General features: G+C 31.3%; 1 protein-coding gene across 1 annotated transcript; it reads right to left on the reverse strand.

The window, feature by feature from the left end:
* Positions 1–3,001: 3,001 nt before the first annotated feature.
* On the reverse strand, positions 3,002–3,768 carry LOC106754976 (probable E3 ubiquitin-protein ligase HIP1). The gene is made up of 4 exons (XM_014637049.1): positions 3,673–3,768; positions 3,528–3,587; positions 3,307–3,465; positions 3,002–3,148 (listed from the first exon to the last, which is right to left on the reverse strand). Exons 1-4 carry the CDS (start codon positions 3,766–3,768, stop codon positions 3,002–3,004), a joined length of 462 nt encoding a protein of 153 aa, XP_014492535.1.
* Between the last annotated feature and the right edge of the window lie 9,129 nt (positions 3,769–12,897).

The raw sequence follows: 12,897 nt of genomic DNA on the forward strand, positions 1-12,897 counted from the left end.
ATTTGCGTGTTTTAATTTAGTCGATTCGCATTCACAGAACCACTTTCAAACCCCCCCCTCCACTATGTGCTAGACCTGATTCTGAACCGCAGTTGGTCCTTGAGAGACGACCTAGGAGTCACTTCCTAGCTGTACTGCATTTCTCATATGCTCATTAAATTTTGCATGGGCCGCGACACCCATCAGTAGCACAAATCAACTTTCAGTACAAAACTGCAAATTTAACTTGGTAATCGATTACAACCTTTTTGTAAGCAGTTACAAGTGCATGTCTCCAGTGTGTATGGTGCGGGACCTGATATGCGTTGCTAAAACCACCCAGGATGGGTCTTTCCTACACAGAAGACTTATCAAACTTCACACTACAAGAGTTGGAAACCATCAACCATGACCAATAAGGGTCCTACATTGACGATATCTTAAAAAGACACTCATAACAAACCAAAAACAATCATGGGGAGCGCAATTGCCACATTTAGTACAAAACTGTCATTTTAACTTGGTAATCGATTATAGCCTCTCTGTAAGTTATTACAAGTGCATGTGTCCAGTGTGTATGGTGTAGGAACATGTTAGGTCATTGAATTGTTGAGAAAAAAAATGTCATTTAGGTGCTTTCATGTAAGTTAGATGAGCTCCATAAGCATTTCTGGTCAATTTCTGTCCTGGTAATCGATTATAGGAGTCTTGAAATCGATTACCAGAGGAAAAATGGTCATTTGTACAGAAACCTTTGAACTATACTTTCCACGTGGATGAACAACACTCCCCAACTCTGTTTTTCTGACCTTTGCTACTTGTTTTGTTCTTAACTTTCTTCACCGAACTCCAAATAAGTTCATTCTTGTTTTGTTGGAATCTAGACTCAAAGAGCTTTCTAATGACTTCTAACTCATAATTTTTAGACCATTGTACTAGGTGAGGTTAATTTCCCAAAAACAAAGTTTTTCTAAGCTTTCTAAATGAGTTTACTTTTAAGTTATTGTTTCATGTTTGCTATTTTAGATGGGTGAGTGAGTTTAATGGTCATGAGTGGTCTTTAGTGCACCAATGAATATGTTAGGTCATTGAATTGTTGAGGAAAAATGTCATTTAGGTGCTTTCATATAAGTTAAATGAGCTTCATAAGCATTTCTGGCCAATTTCTGCCTTGGTAATCGATTACAGGAGTCTTGTAATTGATTAGCAGAGGAAAAATGGTCATTTATAGAGAAACTTGAACTACACTCCCCACCTGGATGAACGACACTCCCCAACTCTATTTTTCTGACCTTTGCTACTTGTTTTGTTCTTAACTTTCTCCACCGAACTCCAAATGAGTTGATTCTTGTTTTGTTGGAATCTAGTCTCAAAGAGATTTCAAATGACTTCAAACTCATAATTTTTAGACCACTGTACTAGGTGCAGTTAATTTCCCAAAAACAAAGTTTTTCTAAGCTTTCTAAATTAGTTTACTTTCAAGTTATTGTTTCATGTTTTCTATTTTAGATGGGTGAGTGAGTTTAATGGTCATGTGTATCAAGTGTGTCATAACACAGTGTGCCCCACTTAATTATGGAGGAAAAAGCTCGTATAGGTGTTTGAACCAAGGAACTTCAAGTCCATGACCATTTTTGCCCAACTCATGCCCTGGTAATCTTGTAATCGATTACAGGGCATAAGTTGGGCAAAAATGGTCATGGACTTCACCTACCTTGGTTTAAACACCTATAAAAGCTTTTTCCTCCACAGTTGAGTGGGGCAAATTGTGCTTTGATACACTTGACACCATCAATGATGAGCAACGTGAGGCATCCATGCAAAAAATAGAAAAAATCATCGACAGGATACAAAAATGACCCTGGGGAGTCAAGTGTTTCCAGCTGGGGAGTAACATGTATCTTTTTGTACAAATCAGCAATTAGTCCCTGGTAATCGATTGCATGGTTCGGGGAAAGAGGAAAAGGAAAAGGCTAAATGGAAAATGGGAAAGAGGAAGTGGGAAAGGGAAAACGCGAAAGGGGAAAGGGAATAGTGGAAATATCTTGCTCTCATCACCGAAGTCACCAGAGTTTTCCATTTCCCACAACAAAATCAATGGAAAGGAGAACATTTTTCTCGTCGGGTTGCTTCGCTGAAGAAGATGAAGCAAAAATAAAGAGAAATGAGAGAGAAAAGAGAAAGCTTGAAGAGAGAAAGGAAAGAGCTTGAAGAGAGAAAGGAGTGAGCTTTAAGAGGGAAAGGAGAAAGCTTGAAGCGAGAAAGGAGAGAGCTTGGAGAGAGAAAGGAAATAGAACGATGAAAGAGGTTAGAGAGAGGAAGAAAATGGAGTAAGGGAAAAGGGAAAAAAGGGAAAAGGGAAATGGGAAATGGAAAATGGGAAACGGAAAATGGAAAACGGAAAATGGAAAGGGAAAAGAAAATACCTTGTTACTGGAGCTTTCCATTGCTTCACCAGAGTCTCGCCGGAGAAGATGAAGCTTGCTTCATGAGAGAGAAAGAGAGAAAGGAGAGAAAACACACACTCAAAATGAAAACCAAAATGCACAATGGAGTAAGAATGAAAACAAAAATGAGAGGGACATTTTCGGAAGCCAAATTCATTGCCAACTTTAACCGAAAAAAAATATTTTAAATGACCCAATAGCCTTTTGACACGTAGCGTTGTCAAAATGTTCTCAAATTTCTGTTGTTAAGACATTACAATCCATATATAATACATATTATAGACCATAAAGAAAATTCTTTTTTTATCACATACTTGAAAATAGAACATCAAACATTTATTTGAAAAATAAGAAAACAACGTTAAAAATATAAACAATTTTCGTTATCATTTATACGCAAAAATTACATTCGATTGTCTATGCAAAAACTATGAACAAGACACTTTAATCTCCTAAAGTTAACATAGTAATCTATACAACTTGATTACAACTGTTCTTGTACCATCAAATGAAATTGACAATTTTAACTACATGTATTAGAAGTGTGCATGTAGAAGCAATAAAATAAGGGTTTTTTAGTTCAACGTCTGATCAAAATCTAATACTTCTGATCTGCAAACGGGACAAACATTTTTTTCATGTAACCATTTCCTTATGCAATTTGTGTGGTATTTATGTTGGCATGGTAGAATTCCAATTTCCTCTTTGTTCTTATATTCATCCTGTAAAAGCATGCATAAGTTTTCAAATTAACATGCNAAAGAGAAATGTATGCTCTTTGTAAAATATCNTACCNAAATCAAAAATTTCATTAACTAAATTAAAAGATTAATGGATATTACCCATAAAATGAGTCATTTGATGTTATTAAATTTTATACCTGACATATTACGCAAAGATCACTTTCTTGTTCTTCAGAAGTTATCCCATCCAAGTTGTTAGGTAATAAACAAGTTTTGAACTTCACGACTCTTGTAATAGTTTCTTCTAACAAACCTCTGCTTACATTGTCAATTTGTTCGAAATATTCAAGAAGTTCCTATTGTCCAATTTCAAAGAATTAAACATTCGTAAATCAAAATATAGACAAAATATACTTACCTCATATGACATGTTATCAATGTCCAAATTACTATCATGGTCATCCAATAAAGTAACATCCTTCACAAAAAAAGATAACGTGTAAAGAAAAGCTAGAATTTTGTCTATATGATATTTAAGAAAAGAAAAGAGAGTGACGTATTACAGTTTCAAGAAAGGCTACAGGAGAAAGATCCATTTGATGTCCAGAAGCTGGAAGTTGTATGGGTGTTGAAAACAATTCCACCATTTCATCATACATGTTTGATAATGTCATTCACTCCTATTCTACAAAAAAAAAAAAAAAGTGTGAATAAAATCAATTCCATGGAAACAATAATCAAAATTTTAAAACTAGATAGAAGATGTGACAAGAAAATATCACAATTAGAATGTCAGTAAGCCATTAAAATTTTAAGCCACTAATCCAAAAATTACGAGAAAAAACCATTAAATTTGTAAGCCAACAAGAATATTCTACAAATGAAAAACCCAAAATAAAAAAGAATTAAAACATAGCAAAACTTTGGAGTCAAGATCATCATCACTAATAAACTAATAACACTGAAAACATGGAAATCAGACACTTACCTCGTTATCAAGTCATAATTTTCCAAATTTCCGAATTGTAAAAATAACATACTTCCCAGGAGATAAGAAATGCTTATTGGTGTGTATTTCTAACTCTAACATTAATTATATATAGATATAATAATTTAAGATAAAAGAAAATCTTTATTGTTAAAGATAAATTCAAATTTTAAAATCCTTATTATGAATATCTACTATATTGGATATTGGTGTGATTTATCTTATAAAATTGAATAAAAGAGATATATGAAGATTATTTTATTCATAAGATAAAATATAACCTTCTATCCATATTACAATGAAAAGGTTACCCCTTTGATATCTTTATAAATTGGGAAATTATTCAATTAAGTTACTTTGAATCAAAGTCTAACTAACCATGAAAATATATATATAACTAAAAGTACGACATATCTGTAAATAAGATATATTCTATTTTCTTATATAAAATAGATTATGCACAATCATAATACTATATATTCGATATTTTATTTGATTTGTATATATATGTTTCGTAGATAAATGATAATAGAATATNTGNNATACCTATATTGTAATATAGCGATAATTTTGTGGATTATTTAATTATGAAAGAAATCCTCTTAACAAATATATATATATATATATATATATATATATATATAATAATAATAATAATAATAATAATAATAAATTAATTAATTAATTAAAAAATCGATATATAACGTCAGAGTGGAAGATGTTTATTTATACTTGTTTATAAATGCAATTGATTTTTCTGACAAATTTGTCGTTATTTGGTTAAATAGGATTAGTTATATTTTTGTTAGTGTTTGTGTAAATTTAATCTTATTTTATTCACATGGAAACACATTAACCAAAAACAAAAACAAGAATATTATTTCTTAATAGAAAATATGCCAATTTTTTATATTAATAAAAGATTGTGTTACTATAATTTCATTTTTATACATAAATATGTATGTATAATCTTTTGATTTTAATATATATTTGCAATATTTTAATTTGAAGATAATATTTTTGTTTACGGATTAGTTGGATAAGATATATTTACAATTGTTTTTCTTTCAGTAGAATATATATATTTCTTATACTATTGATTGTTAATGTATTTTGTATTATTTTATTTTCTTTGAGATGAAATATACATGCATCATATAATTTTTTATTTAATAACTACGTTGACGAGTGGAAAATAACAAACCTATAAAATAACTAAAGTTATATTTACGTAGATTTAATATAACTAGAAAATTCCTACAAAAATATAAATAAAATATGTAATTAATCTATATAAAATAAATATATAAATTTAAAATAAATTTAATTTTTGAATTTACCAAAAGATTGATAAGATAATATACTAACATTGTATTAAGATAAAATAGTTATATATAATAGTTGTTTGATCTTTATATATGATTATCATAGTAAACCAATCAACTCTAAAAAAAAAAATATATATAATACAATGACGGTTCATTGCAAACAATGCTGATCTAATATCTAGCATATTTCAAGTCTAAGCTTCTCCATTTATAGAAACATGATTGGCAAATTGGGTTGTAACATACGAGTCAATTCGGTCTACTACGAGTTAAATTGAGTTTGAAAAAAATGTAATTCTTTTATATAGGTTAGTTTCCAATCCGACTCACTTAGAACTCGTTTCATCCGCATTGAACCCGTGTTGAGCGGGTGAGTCGGGTTGGCTCACCAACCCACCTAATTTAATTAATTTAATTATTTATTATTTTATGTTTCAGTATTATTAGTTAGCATTTTTTTATTATATTATAGATGGGGATAAAAAAATGTTTCAAGAAAGAAAAATATTATAGATTTATTTATTCAAAACTCTAATATTCCAAATTGACCAGTGATACAAAATTTATCAATATTAAAAACTTATTTGTTTGCCTTTTGTGCTTGTTTTTGGATTATTTCAGGATTGTATGATATTTTTTTTATTTTATTTTGAATTGTCTTTGGAGTTTAACACCATTTTAGACTGAAATTTATTTATATTTGAATTAACTTTTTTTTATTTAAAAAAAAACTTATAATTAAGTGAGTCAGTGAGTAGTGCCATCAAAATGGGTTGAAACCCATGAGCCAACCCGGCTCACCACGGGTTTGAGTCGGGTTGGGTTGGAAAAAAATACGAAAATTTTGATATGAGTCAATTTTGACCCAGCATACTAAGAACCCGACTCACACGGGTTGAACCCGTGATGGGTCGGGTTGGATCACCAAGCCACTTTTTTTTTTAATTAAATCAAATTAATTAAATTAATTATTCAAATCCTATTTTTTTTATTGATATCAAATTAATTATTCAAAATGCACAACCTTTCTTTAGGCTAGTTTTACAATATGTAAACATCCTATATATATACAACAATTTTGCAATATTTAAACATCCTATATATACAATATTTTTACAATATTTAAACATCCTATATATACAATATTTTTACAATATTTAAACATCCTATATATACAATATTTTACAATACTTTTAATAATTAATAACACGGAAAATTATATACAATATTTTTACAATCACTTGACCACTTCATCAAACATTTTTCATTGTTTAATATACACAATCGTAACAATATAAAATCATATAAAATATCCTATATAAAAAACATAATTATGTAACTAAGGTTTTTCAGGTTTTTTATATTAATTATTTCAAAATAAACACATGTTACTTATGATAACTAAGATTCTTTAATTTTTTTATATTAATAAATACAAAATAATCACATGCTCCTTAATAATTTAGATTCTTCAGTTTTTTAGTTTCTTTTATATAAATTGGTCCAATTATTATTGTTTCAATTTGATCCATCAAAGTAACATGTTATAAGAATCTCATAAGAAGAGGATGAAAAAAAAGTTAAGTGAGCCAACCCGTTTAACCCACCAACCCGTGGTGGGTCGGGTCGGGTCGGGCCGAGTTACCCATTTTGACAGCTCTATTAATGAGCCAACTTGTTTAACCCACCAACCTGTGGTAGGCCGGGGTGGGTTGAGCCGGGTTACCCGTTTTGACAACTCTATCAATTTTGTAATAATTTTGTACTTGGATTCCATCATTTGGTTAAATTTTCTCAATTGTACTTAGCTTTTCATAAGTCTAAAGCTTTATCTTGTTTGGAAACCCATTGTTTCCATGGCAACTTTTTATACGAACAAATACAAAATCATGTTAATAAATTTCATTTTAGACTTAATCAAATTTTAAGTCTTTAATAGATTTAAAAAGGCTTAAATTTTTCAAAAGTCGTCCTCCTATTTTTCAAAAGTTCATAATGGTCCCATATTTGGTAAAAACGATTCAAGTTGGTCCTTTTTCTTTATGGCGTTAAAAACACTGACAGTGTAATATCTATCATAGCCAAAAGTTAATGAGTTGACCAGTTATTGATTGCGTGGCAAGCTCAAGTGAATTACATGGCAATGTTAGGTTTTAGGGGTACTTTGCGAAGAAGAAGATGAACTCGCGATTTTAGGGGTTCTTAGTGATTAGGGTTTTAAACGAATTGGGGATTTCTATTTCTTTGTGGTTTTAGGAATTGGATGTGGATCTTTGGTTTGACGAATGAGTGCAAGAAAGGATTTCTCACTAGGAAGAAAGGGTTCTTCGTGAAGAAGAAAATGAACTCGTGATTTTAGGGGTTCTTAGCGATTATGGGCTGTTAATTCTCTATTTTTCCCCATTTTTCTTTGTTAATACGCTTCTTTTAGGTTAATTTAGCTTTTAATTTTCTAGAAATAACATAGTTTAGAGTAATTAGGATAAAAATAGGTTTTTGATAGAAATAGTGTTAATTTTCCCTTTTTAGTTAAATAAATAGTATTTTTAAATAAATAAGTGTTTTACTCTTTTCTTTAAATGTAACAATTTATTTTCTTTAGGATTATAGGATTTTATTTTACTAATTGAGCTGTTAAATTCTTTCTTTTTGCAGATTGGATTGTGTTGCTGCACATGGAAGGTTGTTGCTGCACATGGAAGGTTGTTGCCACACGCTAGTTGCTGCCACTATTGGAATTAATTGGAAGATTGGGCTGACAGAGAAGCACTTGGCATTTTGGGCCGTTGATGGAATAAAGCTCGCTTAAACAAAACGCTGGCATGGGATAAACTTTAAATGGAATGGTGCGTTTCAGCTACAGTTGCTTGGGGGTCAGAGATTTGTAAATCATTTTGGCAAAATGAAGGAAGCCCTCGAGCATTTGAGAAAGAGAAAGGAAACCCAGCAGCTAGGGTTCGTGAAGAAAAGAGGGGTTCAACTAGGGTTCGTGAATCAGCGATGAGAAGAAGAAGAGAGGCAAGCCAAAATCTCCAAGGCCCAAAGGAGACCAGCCCAAGATGTTGATCAAACCAGTGACGATTGAAGAGTAGGGTGAAGCAGAGTTTGTTGAAGATCGATTGAGAAGCTTCCGAGTTTGTTTTCAGTTCTTCCCCCTTTTCCTATTTCTTTCTTTTTCTGTTTTAGACTTGCCCTATATAAAGGGGAGTTTTGTAATGAGAATAATACGTGCATTGGGTGACAGGCAATGTACTTAGACTAGGTTTTCACATCCTCTCACTTTAGAGTAGATTTCTTTACAGCTTTCATAGGGTAGAAACTTTGCTTCTTACACTGGGGTTCTTGGATTTTCCATTGGGTGACAGACAACGGGGTTTTGATAAACTTTGGTATTCTGTATTTCCAATTTTATGTTTTCGCAATGAGAATTTTAAATATGATTTAGTTTACAACTTTACTTGTTCATGAGTTCCATTTTCATTTCCTGCACTTGCGTTTACTGTTCTAGCAATTTTATTTTGTTAATTCTATATTGTGATTTCAGATCTTTGTTTACTGTTATGATTTCTAAACATTGTTTCTAAGTTTTCAGCATTTTATTACATTTAGATGATTGTTTTAGGAACCTGTTTCATTATATTTATGTTTCTCGTACTTTTAATTGGTGCTTTTGAATTTGATATTTTGTTAAAGTCGTCTTTTTCCTTTTATGTGTTAGCTTTAGGTTCCTATTAAGTAGATAATAATCATATTGTGCTACAGTGTTTAGATGTTTTGATTTTAGCAAATTTTAGGTGGATTGCTTAATCTATTTGGTATTGTGAATGAAAATATGCAATATTCAGTCTCTATATTAGAGTCTACAAGACCCCAAAGTGGGCTTGTTTAACCAAGATGTCTTCTTGAGACAGATTGATATTCACATGTATCTAATAGGCCAAGAAATAAATTCTGGAGTTGTTTTGATATGAGCTTTTGATTTTAAATGCTTTTACTCAGTTTTACAGATTTATACATCATTTGCATAATAAATTTTGATTTCAACCTTTGCCCATTATTCTTTAGTTCTTCATCTTTTATTGTGTCAATTCGGTTTTGATCTTTACCATATCATTTACCAATTAGGTTTTGATTTTCTTTACATATTACTCTTTGCATTTTTAATCATGTGTCACTTCTCATGCATTCTACCTTTAGTTTCTTAGATTTTTTTAGTTTCTTTTGATAAGTCACTTTAGTTTAGGTATTCCATTTATCTTTCTTTAGCATAGATTACAGTCTTATTTTTTCTTCCTTTGCATCATTTTATTTTAGGCATCTTGCATTCATTTTAGATAAAATCATGCATTGCATTATCTTTTAGTTTTTTTTCATATTAGGTTTCATTTTACATTTTATTTTCCCCACCCAGTTTTAGTAAATACATAATTAGGACTTAATTATATAATTCTTAGCTTAGAAAGTACCAAGTCCACGGATTAATACCTTAGGTTGCCCCTATGCTACATTAGTGGGGAATTTTGGTTTGTTGAGATTTTAGGCGACAAAAATCCTTTCAACAGGGGCTCTAAACAAATTAAAGATTTATATTTCTTTGTGGTTTTAGGGATTTGATGTGGAGGTTTGGTTTGACGAAGGAGCGTGAAAAGGGATTTCTCGACTTGGATGAAGGTGGTCTATGGTGGTGTTTTGGGTGGCGTTGTGTTTCTGGTTTGCAAGTTGTGGCCATGGATGTTTCACGGTGGAGCTAACGATGAAGGGAATGATAATGGTTTTGGGGTTTTCCATGGCTGCGCGAGGAGATTGGTGGTGGCGACTCAAGGAAAAGAAGACGTGAGACCATGGTGCTTGTTGAACGCGAAGGTCAGTTGAAACAGAAAGCTTGAAACAAGCTAAACGCTATCTGTCTAAAAAGAGACAAAACCAAAAGAAGCGTTTACTTGACTAAACAATACCATGAGCTTAAACAATACTTCGTCCAATGATGAAGTCTCTATACAACACTTGGTATCTTTAGAAAAGAGCTTAATTGTAAAATTCTACTGAACAATAGAAAATAAAAAAAAGAAAAAACTTTGTTGTCTTGATCAAGCATTAAATAACATTAAATGCTTAACGTTCAAAAACAAAAAAAGTGATAAGAAAAGACATATTTGCTGCAAGCACAATTTACTCTACTCATTGCAGATAAGCTATTAAACATGCATCCACAGAGCTACACAACAAATAACAAAAGTGCACGTTAGAGACAAAGGAGATATTCACATAATGTTCTTCACTTGAAGCTATACCTAAAAGGAACGTACAACCTACTTCAAGCAAAGTACTTAAAAAGCATGCTTGTTCTGATGAGTTGACTTACCTAATAATTGTTGTACAAAGAAGAAAGAGAAACACGAGTATCAAGGCTAAAAGCTTAGTCTAACATACATATACCTATGAAGCCTTTAAATAGAAGAACTTCCAAAAAAAATTAAAAGAATAGTCAAGTGTAAGCTTACAACAAAACATTCATCCTACAAGCTTTGGAGAGAGAAGAAAAGAAAGAGCTCAAGAAAAATAATACATGTGAGCTGAAGAAAAGAAAAAGATAAAAGAAGAGCAAAAGAAAAAAGAAATACTCTCAAGCTTCATTATTATATTGCTTACTTTGTAAGAGAAAAGAGAGAAACACCTGCAAGTGTTTAGACTGTTTTGTATTGTAATAACATCTTCTCTACGAGAGATATAGTCTGAATTGGTTGTAAGCAATCGTTGATTGCAATTCTGAAGAGAATGAAAACACTTACAGTTGAACTTTGTTTGAGTTGAGGAATCTAGGGGTGATACTCTAGTACCAGGAGTGGTTCGAGTACTCAAAGAAAATTTCGCCTAAGGTTGCTGACTACTTAATCCAACATCCCTTCCTACTCTTATACTCAGAACTTACCTGCCTTACGCATGTAGTTCTCCCACATTACCTACACACCTCTTAACCTAAATCGACCTTACCCAACCATCATTCTTTCACTCCTTCCTTGCCTTATGATTCACCCATTCTATCCTTCATCCCATCATCATATTATTCTATTGTTATAATATGATCTGATGTGGACTAATCCCATTTATCAGGTTGTGATGTCCTTTCTCTCCTTCCTTTTTGATGTTTAGCAAATAAGGGAGAGAATGGAGAAAGAGTATACACATTAACATCTAGGAGCATGCTTAGGGGGAGTACACCAGAAGTTAGGATAACATAGAATCAATGTGAGTTTCTCCAAATTCCTAGAGTTCATCTTAGGAGTCCATGTTTACATTCATGTAATTTGTTTTGTGTTTTAATAAAATTTTATTGGTTGCTGTTTATTTGTTGGTTGTTGTGTATTTGTTTACCTATTCATTTTATCTATTGTTTAAATCTTCGCTTATCATTCTTGTCTTTATACGCGATATTATTTCTTTGACTGTGTCCACTAATAGTATGCAAAAGATAAAAACAGTAAACGATGTAAAATACACAATGAACCAAAACACACAAAACTCAACTAAATTCTGAACTAAGGAAGATTATATTGTTTTCCAACATAGGTTTTTGAAAAATCATTTGAGACTTTTCAGTGTGCTTTCTAAAGGCATCGTTTGAAACTTTTATCAACTAAGTATATTGAGAGTTTATTTGATTATCATCCAGTAAGACTTTTATTGGCGCATTTAGTGGTGCATCTTGTTTACCATATGCATTTAGCATGATTCTCATTTGATATGAGTTTTTAAATTATTTTAAGATGTTTTTCCAAACACATCTTTTCAACCCTTCAATTTTTCTTGCCATACCAATAGTTTGTTTGATCATTGTTTAGTAATGTTTGGCAAAGTACTTATTGATTTATTAACTAGAGAAGTCGTTTAAAGAAACATTTTACAAAATCCTTGGTTCCTGGCAGTTTTCTTAAGTCTTGTTTTTCCATTTGTGTTGCGAGTTTTAGAAGGCTAACTCTTCATCGATCTTCTTTTGTTAGTACTTTTCGTTAATCCATAGGATGTGTTAAGATACTAGTTGATTTTGGTTGTTCTCCTTGGTAGCCTTTCTTTTCTTCCTATAGTGACATTAGCTGTGTAACTTTTCTTGCTATAACATTCTTTAGATTCCTAGTGTTTTGTTATTAGAATTTTTTTTATGAGTTAAAAGTTTTAGCTATATTATATGAATTTTTTGTTGTGCTCTTATGTTGTTTCAATTTTATTCCATTGTAGTTTTACTCACAAATTTGTATTAGACTTGTTATGTAGATGCTTTCTTATATATACATTGTGTTTCTATGATGCTTTTCCAACTTTTATTGTTTTGACCATTGTAACATGTTCTTTCTTGTATATTTGAGGACTTAAGACTACACGCAGGACTACTTCATTTAATGTTGTTTGTTAAACTTCAAAACCAAAGATGTCATACACAATCCTAGTCTTTCTCTCAAACATGCTTGTCTTAACAT

This window comes from Vigna radiata, unplaced genomic scaffold, assembly GCF_000741045.1.
Source record: "Vigna radiata var. radiata cultivar VC1973A unplaced genomic scaffold, Vradiata_ver6 scaffold_301, whole genome shotgun sequence".
Classification (NCBI taxonomy): Eukaryota; Viridiplantae; Streptophyta; class Magnoliopsida; order Fabales; family Fabaceae; genus Vigna; species Vigna radiata.